The 27,188-nt window shown below is 33.6% G+C and overlaps 6 protein-coding genes across 15 annotated transcripts in view; 4 read left to right on the top strand and 2 right to left on the bottom strand.

Moving 5' to 3' along the window:
* Positions 1-2,574: 2,574 nt before the first annotated feature.
* LOC100649029 (reticulocalbin-2) lies at positions 2,575-5,275 on the top strand. Of its 3 annotated transcripts, none has more exons than XM_048409220.1 (4): positions 2,575-2,621; positions 3,380-3,615; positions 3,701-4,304; positions 4,379-5,275. In XM_048409220.1, the coding sequence occupies exons 2-4, from the start codon at positions 3,399-3,401 to the stop codon at positions 4,548-4,550; spliced, it is 993 nt and encodes a 330-aa protein (XP_048265177.1). In that variant the 5' UTR covers positions 2,575-2,621; positions 3,380-3,398; the 3' UTR covers positions 4,551-5,275. The 3 variants fall into 3 exon arrangements, with proteins under 3 accessions (XP_048265177.1, XP_048265176.1, XP_012167998.3); XM_048409219.1 differs by lacking the exon at positions 2,575-2,621 and adding an exon at positions 2,643-2,892; XM_012312608.3 differs by lacking the exon at positions 2,575-2,621 and adding an exon at positions 2,643-2,892 and having other exon boundaries at positions 3,392-3,615.
* Positions 5,276-5,393: 118 nt separating this feature from the next.
* On the top strand, positions 5,394-6,811 carry LOC100648907 (DNA-directed RNA polymerase II subunit RPB3). The gene is made up of 5 exons (XM_012312607.3): positions 5,394-5,608; positions 5,689-5,833; positions 5,913-6,120; positions 6,198-6,404; positions 6,466-6,811. The coding sequence occupies exons 1-5, from the start codon at positions 5,523-5,525 to the stop codon at positions 6,648-6,650; spliced, it is 831 nt and encodes a 276-aa protein (XP_012167997.1). The 5' UTR covers positions 5,394-5,522; the 3' UTR covers positions 6,651-6,811.
* Positions 6,812-6,934: 123 nt separating this feature from the next.
* LOC100648683 (structural maintenance of chromosomes protein 3) lies at positions 6,935-13,624 on the top strand. 6 transcript variants are annotated; one of them, XR_007225391.1, is made up of 19 exons: positions 7,210-7,324; positions 8,043-8,118; positions 8,205-8,383; positions 8,474-8,632; positions 8,698-8,857; positions 8,928-9,213; positions 9,292-9,466; positions 9,526-9,639; positions 9,718-9,968; positions 10,040-10,183; positions 10,242-10,553; positions 10,650-10,961; positions 11,041-11,533; positions 11,605-11,867; positions 11,956-12,121; positions 12,226-12,364; positions 12,443-12,680; positions 12,756-13,102; positions 13,219-13,624. XR_007225391.1 is itself a non-coding variant. In XM_048409217.1 (19 exons), exons 5-19 carry the CDS (start codon positions 8,567-8,569, stop codon positions 12,880-12,882), a joined length of 3,246 nt encoding a protein of 1,081 aa, XP_048265174.1. In that variant the 5' UTR covers positions 7,381-7,749; positions 7,835-7,939; positions 8,043-8,118; positions 8,284-8,383; positions 8,474-8,566; the 3' UTR covers positions 12,883-13,624. The 6 variants fall into 6 exon arrangements, 5 of the variants coding, with proteins under 5 accessions (XP_012167995.1, XP_012167994.1, XP_048265174.1 ...); XM_048409217.1 differs by lacking the exon at positions 7,210-7,324 and adding exons at positions 7,381-7,749; positions 7,835-7,939 and having other exon boundaries at positions 8,284-8,383; positions 12,756-13,624; XM_048409218.1 differs by lacking the exon at positions 7,210-7,324 and adding exons at positions 7,381-7,749; positions 7,897-7,939 and having other exon boundaries at positions 8,284-8,383; positions 12,756-13,624.
* Positions 13,327-14,666, bottom strand: LOC100648792 (signal peptidase complex subunit 2). The gene is made up of 3 exons (XM_003398246.4): positions 14,507-14,666; positions 13,839-14,143; positions 13,327-13,759 (listed from the first exon to the last, which is right to left on the bottom strand). The coding sequence occupies exons 1-3, from the start codon at positions 14,534-14,536 to the stop codon at positions 13,516-13,518; spliced, it is 579 nt and encodes a 192-aa protein (XP_003398294.1). The 5' UTR covers positions 14,537-14,666; the 3' UTR covers positions 13,327-13,515.
* A 220-nt stretch (positions 14,667-14,886) lies between these two features.
* Positions 14,887-17,230, top strand: LOC100648565 (pre-mRNA 3'-end-processing factor FIP1). The gene is made up of 4 exons (XM_003398244.4): positions 14,887-15,173; positions 15,420-16,328; positions 16,444-16,787; positions 16,866-17,230. The coding sequence occupies exons 1-4, from the start codon at positions 14,994-14,996 to the stop codon at positions 16,984-16,986; spliced, it is 1,554 nt and encodes a 517-aa protein (XP_003398292.1). The 5' UTR covers positions 14,887-14,993; the 3' UTR covers positions 16,987-17,230.
* Positions 17,231-17,351: 121 nt separating this feature from the next.
* Positions 17,352-27,188, bottom strand: part of LOC100648330 (pumilio homolog 2) — a 67,587-nt gene continuing 57,750 nt past the window's right edge. For all 3 annotated transcript variants that reach the window (XM_012312602.3, XM_012312603.3, XM_012312600.3), the window contains one exon: positions 17,352-27,106. In XM_012312602.3, coding sequence (XP_012167992.1) covers positions 26,791-27,106 — 316 coding nt within the window. In that variant the 3' untranslated portion in view covers positions 17,352-26,790. The remainder of the gene's footprint in view (positions 27,107-27,188) is intronic.

Consider the following 27,188-nt stretch of genomic DNA (forward strand, 5'->3'; position numbering starts at 1 on the left):
TTGGTGGCGGCAGCGCGAAGGGGCGAAATTACGTCAAAAAGTCCGGAGAATTTATCGGAGCACTTTTTAAACTCCGCCTTCGCGCGATTAGCATATTATTTCTATGGAAGCTCGGCCGGAGGGAGAGAGAGAGAGAGAGAGCGGGTAAGGTTCCTCCGTCGGGTTTAACGCGGCCAGGAGCATATCAAATATGTTGATAAATGATCCCTTTGAGCGATGAATAGGCGGCGTCGGGCTTTACGTATCCTTTTTCGTTCATGCACCGAGCATTTGAATGTCAGAAGGAATGCTTTCAGTGGCTGCTCGTCCCCCGTCTCAGCCATTGGGAAAAATCACAAGCGTCTGCGTTCTCCGCGTCGGAATATTCCACCGGAATCGAAAATATCTTAAGGAACTCGTCGACGACGGATTCGTTAGAGTCGATCGAATGTCGAATTCAACGGCTTTTCCTTTGGGTATTACATTGTTCGACAGACGCGAGGAAAGAATGCTTATGAACGTTTGAATTTCCTCGCAAGTGAATGAACTTTATATGATCGTAGAAAAGTTGTAAGCGGAGCAAGTGGTAAATGCTGCACGCGACACTAGCGAATATAAAGACTAAGGTAGTCGAACATTTGGATATTTTACCAGGGGAACATTCGTCATTCTGCAAAGAGGGTGAACGACGAATTTGCAAGCCTGATGGAATTGACACTTGACTTTGATCTCGAAATCAGTACAGTTCGCGGTTACGGTCACCGATATAAAACAGTCGTATTTCCGTTTCGCCAATCAGTTCTGACCGACCGCACTTTTCCCAATCTCCATATCATTTCACCGCAGACGGAGAAAAGAAAACAGGAGAACACCTTCGGCGAGTTTCTGGCTAAATAATTACGGGATCAGTGAAGCTGGAAAATTGATCGCGGGAATGAAAAAAAGCCGACGGTTCGAAAATTGGAAAAATACGGTAGCGGCGGGAAATCGCGAAAGCCCGATGATATTTTACAGCATCCGCGTTACACAGCGCCATAGAGAAAATTGAAATATTTCGCTGACCGGCGATGTTTAACAAATTTTATCGTTCGATTGTATTTTACGGACGGCGAACAATAACGTTCTGACAATTAGCATTATAAAGGGAAGAACACACGTCGGAAAGCATAACGAGAACGGAATAAATTTTCGCCAACGTAAAATTAATTGTTAACACTCCCTATTCGACGAGTGTATTGGTGACGACAGCAGACAACGCGAAATTGTCCTCTAATAATGAATCTCTGTGTTATTAACCGGGGGTACGAATCGTCGATTTTATCGTCCGAGACCTCCGAAATGCAGAACTGTTCTGAAGGGATAAGTTATCGGCCACCAATAGATCATGAAGAATTGTGCGATCGTATGGAATTGCAACATTATCATAATAATTCCGGCATAATTTCATCGTTTGCAGTCGAAACGTATAACCATTACGCAAGATTTAAGACCGATAATAAAAATGATTGCATATATTACTTTCCAAATGTTTAATAAAAAAAAATCATCATATTGTCTTTCATCGTTATATAGAAAACAATCGATATTTTAAGAAATACTCTGAAAACAATTAAGTGATACATGCAATCAATCATTAATTAAGGGCAAAATAGACATAGGACTTTGCGCCTCAGGTTCTGAAATACCGACGTGGAAAAAATCAGAGTGTTTCTTACGCCCTCTGCGTTTTGTTACGACAAACATAGTAAGTAGTAGCATAACAATGCTTACATATGCAATGCTATCTGTATGTGCATGTGCAATGTGCATATATAATTTATAGCACTATGTATGTATATACTTTTGACATAAGATAAATCTATAACAAAGTTATTTACATATTAGATTAGCACATTAAAAACGTTTCAGTTGGAAAGAGAATACAATAGAGACAAACAGAACAAACGTGAAAATTTAAAACTTTTTATCTTTAATAATAAAACTTGGATTTTATTTCTAGTTCAGAGATTTAGAATTTGTAAATTGAAATTAAAAAATCTAAAAATGAACAGTTGCATTTAAAAATGTAATCATATATATGTAATGACAAACATAGATATATAGGGTGTATATAAAAGTTAGGAACAAACTTTTGGGAGCTGGTACAGACGAGGTGTCTGTGGCAGTACTCATCAAAAAAAGTAAAAAGGTCTTAAAAAACGTGGATTCAAAGACAACTTCAAAACATTCAAAGAAGCTGATATTTTCAGACGGCCTTCGATAAAATTCTTTTTTTATAGCAATAAAATCGATATCCTGCTTAGTTTTAAAAGTAGTTTTACTCAACTTTATACTATTTTACATATGTGGAAAATAAACGTTCAAAATTCTAATAAATATCTTAAACCTTTATACTAAAAAAACTGTAATTCCTGTACGATAAAATGGAAAAATGGAACTGAATTACGCTTTTGGGCTAAAAATATTTTTAACTGATATTTTTAGAGTGCGTACTTCCGCTTTACATCTTCGTAGTTTATCAAATCATTATCACGAGTCAGAAAATAACGGATATTATGATACTTTACGGTCTTCAGTCTCTTCCTGTCCTATCTATGTCGCTTGCTTGATGGTTACTGAAGTTAGAAATAAATTGAACACGTGTTAGTATATCTATTTTTGAACGCTCACCCTAGAACAAAATCATGACCGCACATACTGATCGTGGCTAAGGTAGACCTGACGTTCTTTTTCTTCGTCTCTTTTCACGGCGCGACGTACCAAGCACTGATATTCCAACACGCGCGTGTGCTACTGACACCCTGAACGAAAGTGAAGTTTCGTCTCATTATCAAAAACGTGAACTCAAAGAGCAAATTCTTCTAATTACAATCTGTTACAATGACTAATCAATTTTAAAAGATTTCTTAATAAGTAAGTAAAATTACTTAGATAATATACAGTATAAACTCGGAATTGGAAACTTACATTTCTGCTTCATATAATACATACAACCTTTGTTTAATATATATTGAGTTTATTGCATGAACATCTTATTAGTACTCGTTCAGATCTCCTATTATTATATTTTTCTTATCCTTGACTGCAAATATCATAAAACAATCTTTTTAGATCTTGTTATTTTCATAATTCAAAAGTGAATTTACATTAATTATAAACATAATATTATATATTTCACATGAGCACTTTATACTTAAACGTGTTGCTTTCAGTAGCAATAGGGAAATCTATGAAAAATTGTCAAATTTAAATCTTATCAAAATCGATTTTCGAGAACGATTATACGACATGCGTAACGACAAACAGTCGATAGAAGTCATTATGGCATACTGTGTAGATAACAGTGCACCTGTCAAATTTTTCCTGTTCTGAGGTTATCTCCTCTTATCCTAATTCTTAGAATTTTCCCAAGGCTTACAATGGGTACACGCCAAATGCGTGTAGAAATTCTTCTTTTTATCTTCACGATTCTGGGATCGATTTCATTCGGAAATGCAGCTTCCGCACATATACACTCTCATCAACACAAGCAGAGCAGCAATGAAAGAACAGAGGATGGTGCATTTAGTCCACGAGACATGGACCATTACGCTGGAGGAGAACATCATCAGGAGTTTGATCATGAAGCTATTCTAGGTATTCTTTATATTATATCACATTCATAACTTATTACAATAAAACCAAAATCTTATCAACAAAATCATGTTTCTCACTTTCATAGGAAGCGTAAAGGAGGCAGAAGAATTTGATAAACTTCCAACAAAGGAATCAAAACGACGTTTAGCAATTTTATTGACAAAGATGGATTTGAACAGTGACAAATTTATTGAGAGAAACGAACTAAAGGCTTGGATTCTGCGTTCTTTTAGCATGCTTTCTGCTGAGGAATCTCAAGATCGATTAGAGGATGCCGATACAGATGAAGATGGTAAAGTCAGTTGGAATGAAATTATTCAAGATACATATGGCACTGATCCAGAAGATTTAGCAGTGGATGACAAACTTATCACTGACGACAAGCAAACCTTTCAAGCTGCTGATATAAACAAAGATGGTTATCTTGATACAGAAGAATTTAAAGCTTATACACATCCTGAAGAAACACCAAGAATGTTTCCACTCCTATTGAAGCAAGCTCTGGATGACAAAGATACAAATAAAGATGGGTCTATTAGCTTCCAAGAATTTATTGGAAATAGAGCTAAAGCAGAAGATAAAGAGTGGTTGTTAATAGAAAAAGAAAAATTCGATTATGAACATGATAAAAATGGAGATGGAAGATTAGATTCTGATGAAATACTTTCTTGGCTTGTGCCTAGTAACGAGTGAGTAAATATTTATACAAAATATTTTTTAATTAATGATTTAAGAATATATGTGACATCATTAAATATTTTAGGGAAATTGCAAGCGATGAAGTCGATCATCTATTCGCCGCATCCGACGACGATCACGATAATAGATTGTCGTTTGATGAAATTTTAGACCACCACGATGCTTTTGTTGGTAGTGAAGCTACAGATTATGGAGATCATTTACAAGACATTGAGCGTTTCACGGACGAACTTTGAAAATCGTTTGCTAAATGCATTAGCAAAATTTTACTTCCTTTCGTAATAGCTGTCAAAAACTTACATGGCTGAAAATATTTTTAATAATATTTAATGCTATGCTTTCAGCTCTTATATGTTTTAGTATTCCTATTTATACTGCATTTAGAATACATTCATATTAACACTGGTACAACATCATTTACAATTGCACGAACTTGTTGCAGATATTCAACAAATAGTTTCACAAACCACAGTCTTCCAATTTTTACAAAAGTTTAGTGCCATATAAAACATATTATACAAATGTTAGCACTTTAATATTTATGTTATAAAAGTTAGTATTGTTTATAAGAGTTACCAAAATTATATTATCTCATTTTTATTATTTATTATGTAAAATGATCGCTTATACGTGCATCCATTGATATCATTTTCTTTTCATGAACTTACAAACATAGGTGAAAGTGAGGTATAAGAATTTAGAAAAATAGTAATTTAAAGTGTTAGATTTTACTGATTATTACTAAATATTTACACATACGTATACTATATATTATCATATATATAAATTATTCATTCAGTTCCATTCATAAATCATTTTCATCAGAAACTAAGAATATGTAAAATGGTTTATGTTGTTCAATATTCATAAATACTCTTTGATGCAGTTTTATCTACTTTTCGTATTATGTGACGAATGATATGTAATGAAATTTTTTTAATAAAAGGTACACTACATCTAATATGAGTTTTTCCTTTACATTATTGTAGAAAAGAATTAAACGATATTTTCTGATATTTTTTAAAAGCCTATTTTCAAACTAGATCTTTCATGGCGGCGCTGCATTCCTAATTTATAGACCCTATGTATGCCTATAGCAGGAAGAATAACGGTAATTTAAGACTGTAAAAGGAATATATATGTTAACTGAGTTGGTATTAACTACAAAACATATTTTGTATTGATTTCAATATAAGGAATCCGGTAAAATGCCATACGCGAATCAACCATCAGTTCATATTTCAGATTTAACAGAAGAAAATGTGAAATTTCAAGTAGAAGATACAGAATTGAGGTAAGATAGGTTATATTGAATGATAACTAAATTCTTTTATATTTTTTTCTCTTATTTTATTAAACTTTTAATTTTTATAGTGTAGCAAATAGTATGAGACGCGTCTTTATTGCCGAGACACCTACTATGGCCATTGATTGGGTGCAATTAGAAGCCAATTCAACCGTGTTGAGCGATGAATTTTTAGCACATAGGATCGGAATGATACCATTGATAAGTGATGATGTAAATAATTAAAAATCAATACTTCAATATATTTAAGATTTTTTAACGAAAACGGAAAGTTGATATTAAAATTATTTAGGTTGTTGATAGGATACAATATACAAGGGACTGCCAATGCATGGATTTCTGTCCAGAGTGTAGCGTGGAATTCACACTTGATGTAAAGTGTACAGAAGATCAAACGCGGCATGTAACCACTGCAGATTTTAAATCCAGTGATCCAAGGGTACTTCCTGTTACATCCAGGCACAGAGAAGATGATGCTAGTGAATATGGAGAAACAGATGGTATATATTTATTTAAATATTATATCCATTACTTTTATAATGCATTATACAACATGAATTGACATACTCTTATCCAGAAATACTGATAGTAAAATTGAGAAAGGGTCAAGAATTAAAGTTAAGAGCATATGCAAAGAAAGGTTTTGGAAAAGAACATGCAAAATGGAATCCCACTGCTGGTGTAAGCTTTGAGTATGATCCAGATAATTCTATGAGACACACGCTATTTCCAAAACCTGATGAATGGCCAAAATCAGAATACAGTGAATTAGAAGAAGATCAATGTAAGTATCACTTTATTATACACATTGATTCCATACTAAATTCAATCGTAAAATGTTTTAGATGAGGCACCATTTAATTGGGAAGCTAAACCAAATAAATATTATTTCAATGTTGAAAGTAGCGGAGCTCTAAAGCCTGAGAATATTGTCATGATGGGCATTGCAGCATTGAAAAATAAATTGTCTAACTTACAGACACAATTGAGTCATGAAGTTCAAAGCGATGCTTTAAGTATTCATCATTGAATGAAATATATTGTTAATATTTATATATTTTAAGATACCTTCTTTATATTCTTACAAAAATTAAAATTTACACTGACATGACTTGTATTGCAATACTATTTCTGTATCATTTATTCCCATAATAAAAAAAATAAAATAAAACACTCATAAATGAAAAAAAATTATATTAATTAGACATAATTTATATTAAAAAAAAAAGTTGTCTTTGGTTAGAAAATGGTATTTTTTTGTTTCTATAATGGCCACGGAAACGCGTCTCCCGCTCAAATCTAGGAACTTTATTGCACCGTCGCCTTGCAGATTATTTTACAAATGTCGCTGTGCCAACAAGTCGGTTGAACGTTTTTGTTCCATTCAGTGACAGAGAATTTAAGCTTCTGATTGAGCTGTTGTAGGGTGTTAACACGAGAAACACTCGTGTGAATAATAATCGCACCATGTATATCAAACAGGTATCACAAAAAAGATTTAGAATATCCTCTAAGCTCCTGTCTATTTTTGCGCGGTTTCTACAACTTCCTTTTGATAGACGCTCTTCGTTCGTTAGAAGTATGGCTACTATAGTTTAGTGTTAACACGCGTAAACATTGTTTTACGCACGATGCCTCTATTCCTTTACATTCGTTATGAATATATTATGCGATTACACAGTTAGATTAATACCTTCAGAAAATGTAACCACACATGTAAATTTACCTACGTGCAGTGCCGAACATAAGTATTGGCACACCCTGTAAAATGGAATAACTTTTTATAAAATTGGACCAAATGTCTTGATTTTTTTAGTAAAATTAAAAGGATAATAAATATCATACTTAAAAGGATTAGTTTATTGAATGATGCATAAAAAAATAATTTTTTAAAAATGCAATTGAGCACAATCACGGTGAAAACAGTGAAAATCACATTTTACCACCTTTTCATTTGAGCTTTTAATGAAAATTAAGAAAATGCGTCTTATAAATTTAAGTCAGTTATACACATGCTGAAGATTTAATCGGAATCAGTTAACATTGCTATGAGTTAGAAATAGCTAAAATTGGTAAAAATCGTAATTTTTCACGACTTTCGGCCTATAACTGTATGTTCAGATAAAAAGGTTTGTTAAAAGTTTGATCTTTACTATTTTCTTCGTGATTCCGAAAAATTGTAATTTTTCAAAATGTGTTTTATATGTCATCTAGCAAATTAATCCATCTAACTTCTAAAAAAAAAAATCACGTTGCTCTGTCTGATTTTAAAACAGATATTCCATTTTAAGGAAAAGGCCAATACTTATATTCAGCATTGTAAGTAATTAGAAATATGTGGACAAAAATTTTTATATAAAAAAACTTATAATTTTAAGACATGCAATTCATATTTATACGCAATGAATCTTTCTGTGATCAGGTGATTATACAAGGTTTCAAGTCATATCGTGAACAAACAGTGGTAGAACCCTTTGATCCAAGGCACAATGTAGTAGGTATGTGCATATATTTCATTTACATCATTTTAATGGTATATAATGTTTTTTAATCAAATTTACGAATGATTTCTCTGAATGTCAAGTTGGAAGAAATGGTTCTGGCAAGAGCAATTTTTTTTATGCAATCCAATTTGTTTTGAGTGATGAATTTTCTCATCTCAGACCTGAACAGAGACAAGCTTTATTGCACGAGGGCACAGGACCAAGAGTTATTTCTGCACATGTGGAAATTATATTTGATAATTCTGATGGGAGATTACCGGTATGTAAAATTTGCTATTACATAATTTTCATGCATTATTGTTTATTTAACAACTTTCTGTTGCAATCTCTACCTTATTTGTTCTTATAGATTGATAAAGAAGAAGTATATTTAAGAAGAGTAATTGGCTCAAAGAAGGATCAGTATTTTCTTAATAAAAGAATAGTAACAAGGAATGATGTGATGAATTTGTTAGAATCAGCAGGATTTTCAAGATCGAATCCATATTATATTGTAAAGCAAGGAAAGGTATGCTTCATGGTGTGTTTGTGATTTATAAGAACGGGAAAAATATGATACATTGCATTGTGTAGATTAATCAAATGGCAACAGCACCTGATTCTCAAAGACTTAAATTATTAAGGGAAGTAGCTGGTACTAGAGTATATGATGACAGGAGAGAAGAATCAAAATTTATTTTAAAAGAAACTGAAGGGAAACTAGAAAAAATTCAAGATTTTTTAAGAACTATAGGTAAATTATTATTTAAGTTAATGATATCGTTTTGAAAAATAATTAGTAATTTATAATTGCATAATTGCAGAGGAACGTTTAAAAACGTTAGAAGAAGAAAAAGAGGAACTTAAAGAATATCAATGTTGGGATAAACAGCGTCGATGTCTAGAATATACGATTCACGAACGAGAGCTCAAAGAGAATAAAAGAAAGTTAGAAGATCTGGAAAAGTCTAGAGCTAATAGCGGGGCTGAACAAGCCAGATTATGTGCAGAAGCAAAAACTGCACAGGAAATGGTGAGAGCAGCAACAAAGCGCCTTAAGGAAGCAAAGAAAGAAGTGCAAACTGCAAAAGAAGAACGGGATACACTAAGGTAATATTCTTAAGATTACATGTGAACAATTTAAAACAATTGTTTATATTAGTTGTAAATTGAAGGTAAAATTTTCAGTGCTGAACAACAACAATTATTAAAAGAGAAAACTAAGTTAACATTAACTATTAATGATTTATTGGAAGAAGTAAAAGGAGATAATGATAGTCGAAAACGTGCTCAACAAGAATTAGAAAAATTAAAAGTAAACATTGCAGCAAGAGAAGCAGAATTAGAAGAACTAAAACCGGAAGTAAGTTATATCATTATTAATATGTTTGATAATAATTTCATTAATAATTATTATTTTAGTATGAAGAGATGAAACGTGTTGAAGAGGAATGTACGCGTGAATTGCAATTAAAAGAGCAAAAACGGAAAGAATTATATGCCAAGCAGGGTCGTGGCAGTCAATTTACTAGCAGGGTATTCAATACAACATAATTGCATGCAAAACGATATAGGAAATATCAATAATTTATTTGAATAATTCCTTCGTGTTAGGATGAAAGAGATAAATGGATACAAAATGAGCTTAAACAACTTACCAAACAAATTAAAGATAAGGAAGAACATGAAAGAAAAATCAGCGAAGATTTAAAACGAGATGCAGAAAAACAAATTACTTTAGAAAAAAAGATCGAAGAACATACACGCGAAATGGAACAGCAACGAACTTCGATAGACGAGCACAATAAACAATATTACGAACTTACCAAAGCAAAGGATCAGTGTCAAGCTACTCGAAAAGAACAGTTTGTTTATTATGTAGTCTTTTTTATAATCAAAGAATTTTTACAAAGCATAAGCAAAATTTTCGTTGTAGATATCGACAAGAGAGTGTATTACAACTCAATTTATCTGGACTAAAAGAAGATTTGGCCAAGGCAGATCAAAGCTTACGATCTATGGCAGGGAAACCTATTTTAAATGGTCGAGATAGCGTACGAAAAGTGTTGGATACATTTCGGTAAGCATTATTTAAGTAATTTGAAAATGTTATTTTCTAATGTACGTTTTCTTTCCAGAACTCGTAAAGATATGGCCCATGAGGTAAGTAGTTATTATGGGCCTGTGATTGAAAATTTTAGTTGCGACAAGAGTGTTTATATGGCTGTAGAAGTGACTGCAGGAAATCGTTTATTTCATCATATTGTCGAAACTGACAAATTTGGAACAAAAATTTTAAAAGAAATGAATAATCAGCGTCTTCCGGGGGAAGTAACATTTATGCCTTTAAATCGACTCCATGTAAAAGACATAGATTATCCAGAAACCGGTGATGCCATACCTATGATATCACAGTTAAATTACGATCAGAAGTATGATAAAGCTATGAGGTAAATAATAATAAAATTTCTAGTAATACATTTAATTGATATAAAATTATAAAACAATAAAATACGTAATATTTTTATGTTTAATTTTAAATGCAGGTATATATTTGGAAAAACATTAATCTGTCGTAATTTAGAAGCTGCTACAAATTTGGCTCGTACCTCGGGTTTGGATTGTGTGACTCTTGAAGGTGATCAAGTATCCTCAAAAGGGTCTTTAACGGGCGGATATTTTAATACACTAAGATCCCGGTTAGAAATACAGAAAACTAGATCGGAATTAATAGCTCAAATTTCATCTCTCGAATCTCAGTTTTCTACTCTTAAAGAAGAAATCAGAAAAGCGGACCAAAATATCAGTTCTTATGTTAGTGAAATGCAAAGGACTGAAACTAAAAATAGTAAAGCTAAGTAGGTCACTGAAAGATGAAAATGAATGTTTGTATGAAACATAACAATTAGAAATCCGACAATTTTCTTATTTTTATAGAGACGTATACGATAAAATGAAAGCAGAAATACGACTTATGAAGGAAGAGTTAAGTGCAATAGAAAGATACCGCACACCGAAAGAAAGGAGTCTAGCGCAGTGTACATCGAGTTTAGAAGCAATGCGTGCAACGAAAGAAGGTTTGGAAAGTGAATTACATCAAGAACTCATGGCACAATTGTCTGTTGCTGATCAACGTCAAGTTGATACGTTAAACGATGACATAAGGCGCTTAACAAAAGATAACAAAGAAGCATTTGCTAAGCGAATGCGATTAGAAGCTGAGAAAAATAAATTGGAAAATCTGTTAACCAATAATTTGGTTAGAAGAAAAGACGAATTGGTTCAGGCATTGCAAGAGATATCAGTAGAGGATCGGCAACGTCAATTAGAATCATCAAAAGCACAACTAGGGGATATTGAAAAAAGATTAGTGAAAGTAAATGCAGATTTTAAAGCTCAGAATGAAAGAGTAACTAATGCTATAAAGAAGGTAAATATAAAAATTATTACCTAAATATATTAAGCCTTATACATGTTATATATGTATAAAGTCCTTTGTAGCAAAAAGCGGAATCTGCAGAGGTCGAAAAGTGGAAAGCCAGGGAGAAGGAAGCACAGGAAAAAATAGAAGCAGATGCTAAGGATCTAGAGAAACTAGCCAGCAAATTGAACATTTTACAACAGAAAATAGTAGAATGTACACAAAAAATTACCGAACTTGGTGCATTACCTAGTCAAGAAGTATATTCCAAATTTAGTACTCTGACTACTAAACAGTTATTTAAGGAAATGGAAAAAGCAAATAATCATTTAAAGAAATACAGGTAAACTAACAATAAAATAGCACATATGGAGATATGAAAATGTTTTATGTTATGTTATAATAACTTCTACTATTACCTTTTGTTTTAGTCATGTAAATAAAAAAGCATTAGATCAATTCATGTCATTTAGTGATCAGAAAGAGAAATTGGTAAAAAGAAAAGAAGAATTAGATAGAGGTGATGAAAAAATTAAAGAGCTAATGTCAGTACTTGAGCAACGTAAATGCGAAGCAATTCAATTTACATTCAAACAAGTATGTAATGTAATTTTATTCTATGCTTACATTGCGGTACTGTTTCGCCGTTTACCTTTTAATTGTTACAAGTGAAGCACTCAAATCGTTCTTTTCATACTTAGGTAAGTAAATATTTTAGCGAAGTGTTCAAAAAGCTTGTACCATCAGGTCATGCTCAGTTAGTTATGAAAACAGCAGATGGTGACGAAGGAGACGATACGACAACAGAAGCAGCTGATTCTGATAGATTTATTGGTGTTGGTAAGAAAAGACGCAGCTTTCTATTTTTGTTAGTAAATAATAAATAAATAAATCATTACGAAATCTTTTTTGGTTCAGGCATACGAGTATCTTTCACTGGTCATAGAGCTGAAATGAGAGAAATGAATCAATTGTCTGGAGGACAAAAATCACTTGTAGCATTAGCATTGATATTTGCTATCCAAAAATGTGATCCAGCGCCATTTTACTTATTTGATGAAATTGACCAAGCGCTAGATGCACAGCACAGAAAAGCTGTAGCGGATATGATCCATGAACTTAGTTCCGATGCACAATTTATCACAACAACCTTCAGGTAACATTCTACTATTTTTCCTGAATTAATATATAATCTCTTGTACAATCACATACATAGTTAATTGTATTATAGACCAGAATTGCTGCAACACGCGAACAAATTTTATGGCGTTAAATTTAGAAATAAAGTTTCTCACGTTGTATGTGTAACACGAGAAGAAGCAGCAGATTTTGTAGAAGACGATACAACTCACGGTTAATGTAAAATATGAATTATTTATAAATTATATCATCGATCTGGAAACGGTTATTTTTTTCAAAAGCAAGGTTTATATAGGGTGTAAATTAGCTGAACTATATTGCGTTTACTCTTCTTTTTTCTTTTTCTTTTTTTTACAACCTTTTTAAAAATAAAACTGCACATTTTATGTTAATGTACCTGTTCAGGGAACAATGAATAATCACTTTTATTTTACATCGGTAAGTCACGAGATATTTATATACTCTAAACATTTGTTACTTTGCTTTCTTTATTCTTTGATTGTTAAAGATATGCATAAATCACATTTCAATGGTCATCATCCATTTAATTTCAGCTGTGATATTGAAACTGAAATTGTCGAATAGAGCATCACGTAATCATGTAAATAATTCACTAGTAACGTAAAGGAATACGGAAAATTTTTATTCTATTAACAACTATGTAAAAGTTTATATTTGTTTTTTATTGTATTTAAAAACGAATTACAATACGTATGCCAAAAATCGTCGGATTTTTATTTTTGAGATAGATTTACACCAATATGAAGTATGTATATGGAATATTAAAGACAATTGTTCCATGAATTGTAAGAAAAGAAATAATTTTGTTCAATTGAATATCATTCCTCCTGTTACTTTTCTTTACGTTGATTAGTTAAACTATCATGCATACTTGTTACCACATTTTCTATTAATTCTGGTATAACAATACCATTGATATCAATAAAATTTGCAACAGATTTTGTAACACTAGTTTCATTCACGTTTCCTGTGGCTGTACTTCTGACGGATAGTACAAGATTATATTTGTCATCATGTCTCTTTAAATATGAGCTTGCTTCCCAAACCAGATCTGGATTAAAACCTGCTGGATCTCTGAAATAAAATATGATAATTCGCAACTCATTTATAATCTTAGGAAACAGTAAATAATATCAAATTTAATGCATTTTACCTTTCAATGGCTACTATAAATATACCCTTTTCTTTGTATGCTGTATACAAAGTCAAAAGTGCCATTAAAAAGAAATATAATGAAACACAAACAAGTAACACAGGCTTCGATGCAGGGAAAGGATATAAATAATCACAGAGGAGGGCAACAATTGCAACTATTATAGCAATTCCACATAGAGCTAATCTTCCATCCAATAAAGCAAAATTCTCTATGTAATTGTATTTTTTTGTAAGTACATCCTTAACTGCATCATCTAATGCATTCTTTACTGCAGATCCATCCCATTTGTTGATTTTGGTTACCTGAAACAATAAATTTTAGAAAAAAATTAAATTGTTTAAGCAATAAATGAATTAAATTATTGTGTATTACAGTAGCGTCTCGTGTTTAATACCGGCGAACACAAATTTATTTCAGACGTGTATAAAAGATAAATTGATAATAATTAGAAAAAAGCATAATGTTATTCCGAATAAATTCCCATTAGTAAATACAGTAAAATGAAATAAATTACAATTTTTATGTTGTTGAAGCGTCATACGTGGCGTGTTTTAACCATGTTATAGCTAAGTTGTGTATTAATAAATTTGTATACTGGTGCTAGAAAATTCAGAATACATACTTTATTAAGCATTCATTTATTAAAGTCATACAACTAAACTTACAGGATTTTCTGCATTCTTATCCGGACCCATCTTAACCACAATCTTGTAACAAAACAGTTATAGTTATAACTATACTAATTCAGTATATAGAGTTGTACCAGAGATGATCTCTAATTGTACACGTCAAATCATTAAACCTTTTGGTACATTCATACCACTATAAGAATACTTTTTTTTTTACTATGTGATAGTCGGTACATGATTTATCACACTTTTATCCTTATGAATGATTAAAAGAAATGTAGAAAAATTATTTCTTAAGATAAATTAATAAAGATATCGTACATTGAACGCTTTAAATTATAATTAATTACAGAGAGTTAGTTATTATATTAATCTCTGTGGAAGGTTGGCAAACTTGCAGGAAGAAGAGCTCGTATTTTGATTGTTTAAGCGTGTCAAAGGATGTATAGTTCTATGTTTCTCATGGACATAGCAATGTATGTCTATGGTATTTCTTTAGTTGTCAAGTTAAAGGAGAGGAAAAATGGCGGATGAAAATGAGGATCAATGGTTATATGGAGATTCGACTGACGGAAAAGAATACACACCAACGTCTGCTCAACCAGAAAGCCAAGAAAATGATTCGCTCCCTGCTGCGATACAAGAAAAGTCAGAAACCTTGGAAGATCAAAAAACAGAAAATGTTCCTGATGCACCAACAGAGGTATGCCTTTTCTAACCTATTCATCCGGTTATTGCTATTGGATTCCATTGAAAAAATTGAATAAAGATAAATACAATGAACTAAATACTTAAGCTCTTTTGATACGGAATATATGCGTGATTAGAATATCAATAAAGATACTTTATTATAATTAAAATATACCTTATTACTCGCACAATATAACCTATTTGAGAGGTAAACGATCTGAAACTAAGTACAATCTTGAAATGACATTTATTTTCATAGACGCCTGAAGAAACAGAACCACAGGAGGAAGAGTCTCCTCGAGCCGATAATGTTCAGAACGAAAACAATACAGAAGTGAACAAAAATGGTATACGAGAAGTTTCCAGTCAAGAAGATGGTGAAGCTGCTAGTGATTCGGATTCCGATGACGACGTACACGTTGTCATAGGTGACATTAAATCAACCCCAGCATATGGTAGCCTCAATATCAAAAGAGGAGGATTACTCACAAATGCATCAGGAGTACCAGATAAATTGAATAAGCAACCTGGAAAATTTAGTATAGATGAATTTGAAACTATAGGCGTTATCAATGGAATGCCTGCTCATGAATTTAATTTAGATCAATTAGAAGACAAACCTTGGAGGCAACCTGGTGCAGACATTACGGATTACTTTAATTATGGCTTTAATGAAGAAACATGGAGAGCTTATTGTGAAAGGCAAAAAAGAATGAGAAGTGAGTCTGGAGTAGGCTTAATATTGAATGCAGGAGGAGGCGGCGGTAATGCAGGCAGCATGAGGGTACCTCAAGTTGCAATTACTAATGATAACAGTAAATATTCTGGTATAATGGGGCCAAAAAGAGCAGGTCCGCCTCCAGGAAGAAAAATGGCAGGAACAATAGATGTAATTGGTAGTTCAGGTTTGGCTTCCAGAAGAAATCTTGATAAATCTCCGCCAAAAGGAAATGTGATACAAGTAATGACTGCAGATAGGAGAGAATACTCTAGGAAGCCAGGTTATCCTGATATGAGTGTGCCACCTCCAGGAGCAGGAATGCCTCCTGCATTTGATATACCTCCTCCTGGATACCCTGGAGAGCCAGCTCCTTTTTATATCCCAGAAACAGATCCATATTATCAAAGCTATGAACCTACACAAGATAACCAATGGGGCAATGATCCGGTATATCTTAAACAATTTTATTTATCCTACCAACCTGATCTTTCCACTGCATGATGTCAAGCAGTAAGTAGCTTTTTATTTCTAAAAAAAAATTTGATTATTCTTTTTACTTTAGACATGGCAACCGACAAATTTAGCTATTCCAATGACAGAGGGAGAAGATGATAAAGATACTGGCCCAAAAACGATACCAACTATGGTTCCTCCTACAAATATTCCTCCTATAATGCCACCTAGAGATTCTCGAGATCGTGAAAGAGATCGAGAAAGAGAAAGAGATCGCGACAGAGAACTAGATTCGATGGGACGGGACAGAGAAAGAGATAAGGATAGAGATCGCGATCGTGAGCGTGAAAAGGATTCTATGATTAGAGAACGGGACAGAGAAAGAGACTCGATGTCGCGAGATGAAGAAAGAGATCGTGACAGATCTCGATCTCAGTATCGACACAAAGACCGGTAATGAAGCATTGCGGAATCAAAATTTAATACCGTGTCAATAGAACAATAACAATATTTGCCATATTTTTGTTTTAGGCATCGACATCGATCCAGATCGCGATCTCGTAGACACAAATCGAGATCCAGAAGCCCAAGTCGGCGTAAGAAGAAATCTAGACGCTCTGAAAGAGAACGTTCTAAAGAAGAGAGCGAATAAAAATAAGAAAATATGTATTTACAAACATCCGTGATCACATTGGTATGCTGAATTTAAGATGTCGATTCATTTAATAATATAATTTTTCATGTTATTTTCAAGAATATACGTTGGTACAATTGTCGCACGAACTATCAAGGGACAGCGACAAATCATTTGATCGAAATTTATATGATACTCCTCGATCCTAGCCAACAAATAAGTTAGTATAAGACAGTACCAATAAACTTTATCTTTAACGATACGAAATGTTCATTACAATCCTCATATTTAATGCGTATTGTATACGTGTTACACTATTTACAATACACTTGTGATTGGTAGATCTACAAGGAAACGGGTATGGGACACCAAAACTACTAAGATTTGCCATTCAATGTATGGTTTTATATCATAATGTTATTACAGAAATGGTATTTTATAATAATTAAAAGTAATAGTAGTTTATTGGTAAATCACTCGGGAGTGAATTGATCGATACTTATACCGACTACATAGTCGGACTCGTACCGATCGATGCGTACACGCGCGAGTTCTTTTTTCTCTTTTTGTAAATTCAATTATACCACATTTTTTTTGCATCAAATCTTTCCATTTTTCATTATCATTAATATCATCATACATAATGGAAAAAAATGTTACATTTGTACAGCCATCATATACACGTTACATTTAGAATACCGTTAATTCATTATTTTTTTCGAGTGTGTAAGTGTGTAAAGGTGTGGTGTATACCTGATGCATTAGGTACGTCTACTAATGAGTAAAATGCTAATCAAGACAAACTACCAGTACGGCTACCTACGTTTTAATTTCAATTTTCTTATTTTCGAATAGTTATTTTGGAATTTTAAGCGCGCTTTCGAAATTCAAAGTGATCCAATGAATTATTTGTGAATCTATTAATAAAAATTTAAGAAAAGTAACAAGTGTTCACTAGAAGCGAGAACGTAGATCGCCCTACACGTAAATTGTCTCGAATCATCGGTGTAGGAGATGACAATAAATAATATTTAAGGTAGGTATTTCTTGTATACAAAAAAAAAATGAAAAAGAAGACAAAACTCAAGCAACAGAAAGCATATATATAATTATCATACTAATTAATTAATGCATCTACTAGTTATAAGGTTTACAATACGAACAAATACCATTTAAAAAATATACTAAAGAATATTTAACTTGACTAAGTAAACGCTTGTAGTTTTATTTAGTGCGACAATTTTAAGGGAGAGCACTTACGGTTGTAAAAATGCAATTGCATTGACACGCTTTGTCCTTACTTTTTACTTTTAATATTTTTTTTTTTTTTTTAATAAACAAAAGAAAATACAGCATTTAATACAAAACGATGTACAAAATAAAGAGAAGAGAATAAAGAAAAAAATAAACGCATAAGCAAAAAGCATGAACACTAACGACGAAATAAGTTGGAATAACGTTTGATTCGAAGTAACCGGAAATGCACTGGATCCAAAGAGCAAAGCTTACGCGTCGAGAAAATCTAAAAGAGCGCGAGAACACTGAATCGATCGAATGAACAGGAAAATGTGGAAATTTTTCTTCGTTTCGTTTTGTTTTCCTTTTTTCCCTTTTTTTTTCGTTTTATTGTAATAAGTTATCACGACATCCTCCTTTCACATTATATTCAGATTCGAAAATCCTTTTTATTTAACGTTCTAGAAAATATGAAATACAATCGACAAAGACGCTAATTAGTATATAATAATACCGTAACGATGTGTATCGTTCTTGGAAATAGTTTTACAATACATATATATCGGCGGAAACGCTTTGCATATTGTTGGTTTGACAGAACGTCTAACGTAAAGCCGCAAAACAGAACTCTTTGGACCTGGCAATGTTAAGGAACCGCTACCACCACGAGTCAAAAAGAATTCGTATATCCCAATTAAAGAATCGATCAACAGAAAAACAAGAATGCGATAATTGATGAACGAACGAACACGGTATATCGTTAAACAAGAAAGGAACAAGTAATCGTGGGAAGAACAAAACTTATTGCATGAAACCGTCTTCTGGCTTTCATGTGCTCGTAAAAAGTGATCTCGCGTGCGTCATTTCTCGCGTACTTTTTATTCTCGAAAAATTCCGGTACGTCGATTCTACCATCGACACGTGACTATTTAAAAAAATCTACGCTCTTTTTTTTACCGAGGAGTGAGTGTATATTACTTATTTCTTATTATTTCTTTCTTCTTTTTCTTTTTAAACGATTTTCTTTCGAGGTGGCGGTTTGTAGTGGCTCTCTTTCGTCGCTAGTGCATTTTTTATAAACCGTTTTTTTTTTTGACATGCTCTCTTTCGTTAGTTTTTTCCTTTTTTAGTTTTTACTTAAATGGTACAATGACGTATTTTTTATCATTTTTTTTTTGTTTGTCTCTTTAATCTACTCGCACTGTTCTGCCTGCTTGTAAAAAACATCGTCGAAAATGATTCTTTTCGTGGCTATTTCATCGTTTCTACGTTCTATACACTAATATACAAGTTACGCAATTTTTTTGTTTTAATCCGTATGCCTGTCCGTCCCACTTATCTAATTATCCGCTAACATGGAATACATTTCTTGTTCTTTATATCCCTCTGCAATCTACCGTGTGTCCCAGAAGCATCACCGGCTCGTACATTGCTCGCGCGATTATCGAATAAGAGTTGTCTTTTTCTTCTCCATTTCGTTCAATGCATGAACAATTGTTATCATGAAACGATAATGTTAACAAGAAGCTAAGAAAATAAGAAGAGAGCTTTCAAAAACGTTACACGTTTTGTTGTCACAAAATTTCACACCTCTCCTCTCCAAGCGAATCGAGCAACGCAACATGTCAAACAATTTATAATTACAGCTTATACATGCTTCGTATATATTACAAACAGCTTACGATTTAGCCGATGACGCCTTTTTCTTTTCATTTCGCCGAAATGAACGACATTTAATTCGCAACAATGTACACGCGCATACGATTAAATATCGAAAGAAAAATCATGAATGACACGAGTCGACCCGCGTGCAAGTGTAAGAGCCAGTGGCGTGGCAAACGAGTGTACGCATACATATATGACATATATCTGACAAATATATACGATATATATATATTTATATATATATGTTCAATTAGCCCTGCGAATCCGTGATTGTTTCGTGTAACCGTGTTGAGGATAGATGTGTACGTGTATACTGTGAGATTATGTAATGTAATGAAAATGACGATATCTCTGCGGTGAGAATAGCGCGCTACTGTACATCAGTCTTAATATCAGGGCGCACCATTCCCGTGGATGTTCTTCTACGTCCTCTTCGTCCTTCCTTGGTTCACGCGTGCGACCGCGCGCGTATTCGCGTCCCGTCACCTAAAGAGGCAGCCAAAGGAACGGTGAACCAAGGATGTTGCGAATCAATTTTCTATTTCACGTTTTCCTTTGTTATTCGATTAACTGTATAGCGCCATGGCAGTTGAAACCGGTGGGTGCGAAGATGAAAAATGAAGAAGAACGCGGTGTTTTAGATCTGTGTGCTTCTTTCGCGCGTGTATGTTGTGTGTGTGTGTGTGTATGCGCGCGCGTGTATATTGTATGTATTCGCAAGCTTGCATTCAACGAAGAGAGGTAAGCTGTTGCTCTTTTTTCGTTGAATACTTGTAAACGGATACCGTGGCATATCATCACATCATCAAACAATATCGATCTTGTATGTCTACCTATGTGTGTAGGGCATGCGTGATATATGCACATGTAGCGTATACGTGTGTGTAGATGATTGTATGTTGCGTGTGTGTGTACGATCGAGTGTGTTCTACAAGTGGGAGGTCGCAGATCTTTCATATATATATAATACAATTAGCATGTAGTATTAAAATCATATACAATTGTTACAATATTTAAATAGTACTTATTACATATATATCATATATCGATAGTTTTCAAAGGTTTTAGGTATACATATACAGATATATATATATTTATATGTATATATATGTATAATCAATTATTTATAGGGTTGCTTAATTGTCCTCCTCTTTCGGATCATATGCGTTCCCACCGGGAATCCTTTCTTGATTTTGCGTTTTCTGTATATTTTTGTTCCTTTATCATGATGTTCGCAAGATACCTTCAAGAAAGAGTGGCGTGTGACCGGGTATAGATGGGGCGAAAGAGAAAGGGATGATTGTATCTAAAGTACAAATATTAAAGGCTTAAAGGGAGCGCAAAGGGATATACGTAACGCAACGTGGGAACGCTGTCATATTACTTGCACGATATCTCTGTATATGCCGAATCGAACATCGCGTTGATCGTTTGCAGATAAATGTTGATATATAAAACAGTAGTCAATTTATCTTTCGCATAAATTTCGTTTAATCGATAAATCCTCGTCGTGCCCCTCTTGGTGAACTATTACAGTTACAAGAATTTAGAATGGGGCATTTAACTGAAATTTAGACGAGACAGTAAAAAACATTCGTTTATCAAATACTGTTGCATGTGATCCGTTACATATACAGGGATATTACGACACGAAGATGCTCCTTTGATAATGTGATCGGCGTGCGCGAAACTTCATGAATACGAATAGTGCTGCGGCGAATTTCAATTGTTTTTGTCCAATTGAATTGCTAGATTGGGATGTTCACACGCCTTCTATAAATTGGAAGAGACGAACGAGCCGGTCGGTCGTCTTTCCCCTTGGTTTTACTTTGCTCGTTTCTTCGTTAAAGGCAAGAATAAGTTCGATACTGTTTGCGTTACAAATCCCGCGATTCGGATCCTTTATTAACAAAATTTTTCATTACTCGGTGACGAATCGTATAATCGCACAGAAATTTACAAAAAGACATACCAAACTGTGTATACAGAAATACTGAATAATGTGTATCGCACTTTTACATATTTTACAAAGAGTACACGCTCTCAAGGAATAGGATGTACGATTCGCTATAGCTAGACAAATTTCGCTGACGGATCTGAGATCGCACAATCCGTAATGCAGGAAAAGAACGAACGGTGAAAGAATACAAAGTTCAAAGTTACAAAAAAAAAAAAAAAAAATATCGAGAAACCGTCGTGTGTAATGTTATGTGTACCATGAACATATAATTCCGATTTTTCCATCTTTTTCCCGCTCTTTACGTTTTGTTTTATACATGGTGCACGCGCACATCGTAGAAGTCGCGCAACCAATAATTATTTCATTCTTCTCACGCTATATAAAAAATTTACACTATTTATAATCAAAAGTTATTGATGAATTTCATTTCCATTCCTCAGAAGCTTAGAGATGTATACATATATATAACACGACAGCAATAAGGTTGTCAACCTATCGCTAAACATTTGCACTAAACTGTTTTTTTTTTTCGTTTTTTATCTTTTAATTAAAGTAAAGATTCATATCTTTTCTTTTATTCTTGCTTCGAAAGGACAAAATGAAAAAGCCCGGAGCATAAAAAAATGTGTTCGTACTATTTTATGTATCATATTTATAAAGCGTTATATACGTGAGTTTGTCATACTCGTGTTTTCATATATATATATATACGCACATATATATATATGTATATATATGTATGCATGTATGTATGTATGTATATATATATATAAAAGTGTGTATAAAGCAATTATTAGTAATAACAATAATAATCCGTAGAGGAAAGGTCGTTAATCAAACAATATTGATAATTATAGCAATAATAATAATAATAATAATAATAATAATAATAAGAAGAAGAATCATAATAATAATGATAAGAATCATAATAAGAATATTAATAATATAATTATAATAATAATAATAAAAGTATAATAATAATGAATAACCTTAGCTGATAAGACATGAGATTTTGCGTTCGATTTTCGCTTCTGTTGAGTGACTCTTCGGTATTCATTTTTTGCGTTTTTTTTTTTCCTAACTCGACAGGGTGATTATCGATGGTTCTATTACAAATGAGATGTTGAATTCCGACGTTTAATTTACAGATGATGCGCGCGATTTACACGGACGAAGGAACTATCGTCATTCCTTATTAAATATTAATACAACATATTAACGTCGCATATTTATTTAACCCGCGTTTTAAAAACGGCAAAGTATCCTGTCGGCTGAGGATGAAAAGTGGCGGTTGGAATGTCTCTGTCCTGTATATGTTGAGTTTTTCCGTTTCGTTATATCGTACATGTGACACTGTTTTTCATCTTTAATTTCTCTTTTTTTTTTTCTATGTCCTCGATATTTTTTTATTTGCTATTCGCGGCTCTAAAACGAGCAGCCTCCTCTCAGCGATTTCCGAAAAGATCGAATTCAGGTGTGGGGAACGGTAGCTCGCGTACGTTATCATCCATTCTCCACGAGTACCAGTACCAATCGATCGAATTACTCAGAGAATCCGTGGGCAGATTGGAGGGAAGCAAACGAGAAAGAACGAACGGTCGTTTAAAACCCGATAAGTACTGAGTCTTACGCACTTCCCCCCCTAAACATTTCCAAACTTTTCCTCCCTACTTTTGAACCTGTCGCGCCATTATTACTTCTTGACAGCGATCCTTCAGCAAAGACGAAAGAGAAAGAGAGAAAGGGTTTACCTAAGAATTTGTCAATTTCGTTAATAAATCGTTATTTACAATATGTTACAAAGAAAGCGGCTATTTTCTTCCTCTTCTTTCTTTTTGGCTCTTTCCTTTTCTTTCCTTTTCCCTTTTATTTTTCCCATCTTTTTTGTACAAAACCCTGACGGACCTCGAGTTGTTTGAGCTGGTTCCTTCTATCTTTATTTTCTTGTTCCTCTATTTTTTTGTTTCCTTTTAGAATTCTACACGTTTAACATCTAAGTTAACAAAATATTATACATTGTACACAGTTGAGATACAACTCGATCTTATTACAACTACCTATCGGCTGTGAGAATGCAACACGCAACGAACTTCTTCTTTTTTCGAATGTATACAAATAGGTGCGGCAAATGTGCGGCGCACACGAACGTCGAATTTAAAAACTTAGCAAGATTTTCTTTTTGTACAACCGTCGAGAATCTCTCGATGAAGAATAATTATATACATACATACTCGTGAAGTGATTTAGATGAAACGTTCTACTTCGAAATGCCGTTCTGTTCTTCGAATTTCTCAGAAAACCTTTTAAGAACGAGCTACAGGTTATTCCAATTTTGTCTTCAAAAATGGAATAATAAATCTCCAATTTTGATCTCAATTTTTATTCCTCTAGGAATACGTCTTAAACAAATATAAAATTCCTATGCAACGAAGCATGCGTGAAAGTCGCCGAAATGAACTAAGTATATAGGTGAATTGTACAAAAGAAAATCCTTCGGAAAAGATCGCTATGAAATTGATGATTTTGATCGATGAACTGCTTCATCGAATGTACAAAATCTTAGGAATATAGAAAGTGATGCAAAAATACGTGATGCATGCACGATGTACGAAGCTAATCGTTAAAGCGAACGAGGCGAGACAGAGAGGAAAAAAGATATGAGAAATATAATTATGTGTGTTCTTTTATAATGCGAAAGTTCGATTAAAAGGAACAAGTACGATGTTATTGAAAACAGCTGAGAGGTGCTCTTTCCAACCGTCTTGTGTGATCAGTATATATAATACAATTGAAATGCTTGGTGTGTATAATATGTTTGAACTAATGTGTGAACGTGTTGTAAAGGCGTAGGGAAAGAATGGCGCGAAAAGATATAGATACACACGCATTGGGAATATTAATTTCCTGACGTTTTCCTTCTTTTAAAGAACGCGTTATCATTTATACAATGTACAATGGATCTCGGTTACGTTCAAAAATCACCGCGATAATCGCGATGGCTGCGATTATTTAAAAATGAAAGGGAGTTATCGGGGATGTGGATCAGAAGGGGTGGGATTTTTGGATGAATTCGAACATAAGTGATTTCTTTTCTCTAGAGTGTTTCCTTCGTCAAAAATCTTCATATTTTACAATTGAAAAGTATATATAAATGTATGTGCCTGTACGTGTATAGAGGGGGAGATCGATGGGGTGGTTGAAACCATTTTTAAAACGGTAGGAGAAAGGGAAATATTAACGTATATTGATCGAGGGTCAGCAGCATTAGAACGTAAATCATATTTAAATTTAATATAATTAGTAATTATTATAATACACGATATTCACAAAGTTCGTTAAAAAGGAGAGAATTCCCGTGAAAAATAAAATATTCATTGAATTTACGGTTCCTCACGATAAAGTTGTCACGTCATACCTATACACATTTGTTATTTATTTATATCACAATTTACAAAATTTGGGGATCTCAGGAATAGGAGAAAGGAGAAACAGGGCGAAGGGGCAAGGATCGGGGAGAAAAGGGATGCAAAAAGGATGTAAGAGAGTAGAAAAAAAAATGCTTCGCGCTTCAGAGCGACAAACGTAAAAATGAACAAAGGAGAACCGTGCTAACGACTTGATGTCTCTCCTCATTGTTTTGTTTCTGTCTTTTAGTTTCATTCTTTTTATCTCCTGTTAAATTCTGTCTTCGAGAGAAATACACACATATACATAATATACTGATTCATCCTCCAAATTCTTATAAACGTAAAACGAGTAATAAAATTGATTTCTCTTTGTTTCTCTTTTCTTTCTTTTACGAACAATTTGAAGCAATCAAGGGGGCAGATCAGCGGTCAGGTCAGGGGTACTCAGCTTCATTCCCATGTCAAACGCTATGCTAGATTTAATCAACATATCTGTAGCTCCTAACCTCTATCGAATCTGAATCGATATCGATTCAATGATCGGACGTATACCGCACAAACACTATTTGCAGCGTGCAAAGATAGTACGGTACACTTGCGATCAAAACATTTCGTGCATGGTGTTAACGGCCATCGCACCCTCATTACAACTCGATATAAATGCATGCAGCTCTAAGATCTATCCTAGCTGTCTAAACACAATTTTCTCTTCTTCAAAATTTTTGTTGTTATTACCGAGCTTTAATCACGATGAGCCGTATGACTCAACTAACTTCTTCTCTTGTTCTTTCATTGTTTTATGCTTTTCTCATAGGTGTTTAAGTGTTTGCCATAGGACAGAGCCTATGCTCTTTCAAAAGAGTGCTGAGTTTAAAGAGCTTAACGATTTTACCCAAAATGAGGGAAAGTATGTTATAAATTGTTGGAACTATCATGCCGTTAAAACTGTTCTAAAACTCATTGCAAATGAGTGTTGTTTAAAATACAATCAGCCATCTCAGCACTAGTTTTTTTTATATTGTTGCTCGAAGCTTATCCAGCTATTGTGAAGAAACTCGGCTCTCGAACGTTATTAATGCAACTTTCGCGACATTTCAATGTAAATCGCTATTGATATATTATTCGGCAGCACGTTTGATTACTAATAGAAAAAATGCACTGTACTAACGTTATTTTAGAAGTTGATCTTTCCTGACACACATTTGACCTAAAAATTCGTTCTCCTCGTACCGTAATTTCGCGTTGTCCATTCTTGTTAATCTGTACAAATTGTTAACGTCTCTCGTTCTTTATGGTTTTGCAAAAATAAGAAAAATTATCTCGGTAGTTCTTTTTTTTCGTCTTAAGTGAATACGCGCGTGTTATCTTCTTTCAGCTTTATAGTTTCAAGAAGGGACAACGTGACAAGCGGCACATTGAAATGCATATTTTTTTTTCTCGTCCATTATATGTTTAATGACGATAGATACGTTGCATAAATATTACGTAGATCTTAGTACGTGATTTTCTGAACGTACGAAGATCCTCAAGTTGTTACTTTCCGAAACCGTACGCTTATAAAACCTGCGTTGGCTGCTGAGCTGGTGTAGATACTGCACCAGCAGCAGAAGCAGGCGGTCCAATAGGACCAAGATCACCTCCACCACTCGTAGCACCAGCAGGTGTTGCTACCCCCATTGCAGATGCAGTTTTCATGAAGAATTTCTCCAGCTTGACAATGATGTGCTTGCCATAAGTGTACTTGCGCAAGCTACCTAAATGTGGGCGGATCTTGTGCATCAGTACTTTACGTTGTGCTGGTTCTGCTACATCGATCATTTTCTGAACCACGTAGTTAGCATACTGATCCTTCATCATGACGTTCAATGCGCTATTTCGTAACAAGTATAAAAAGTAAGTAATATGTTCTATAATAATAATAAGTAATAGTAATAGTAATAAGTAATAAGTAA

Source organism: Bombus terrestris, chromosome 10 (genome assembly GCF_910591885.1).
Source record: "Bombus terrestris chromosome 10, iyBomTerr1.2, whole genome shotgun sequence".
In the NCBI taxonomy this organism is placed as follows: Eukaryota; Metazoa; Arthropoda; class Insecta; order Hymenoptera; family Apidae; genus Bombus; species Bombus terrestris.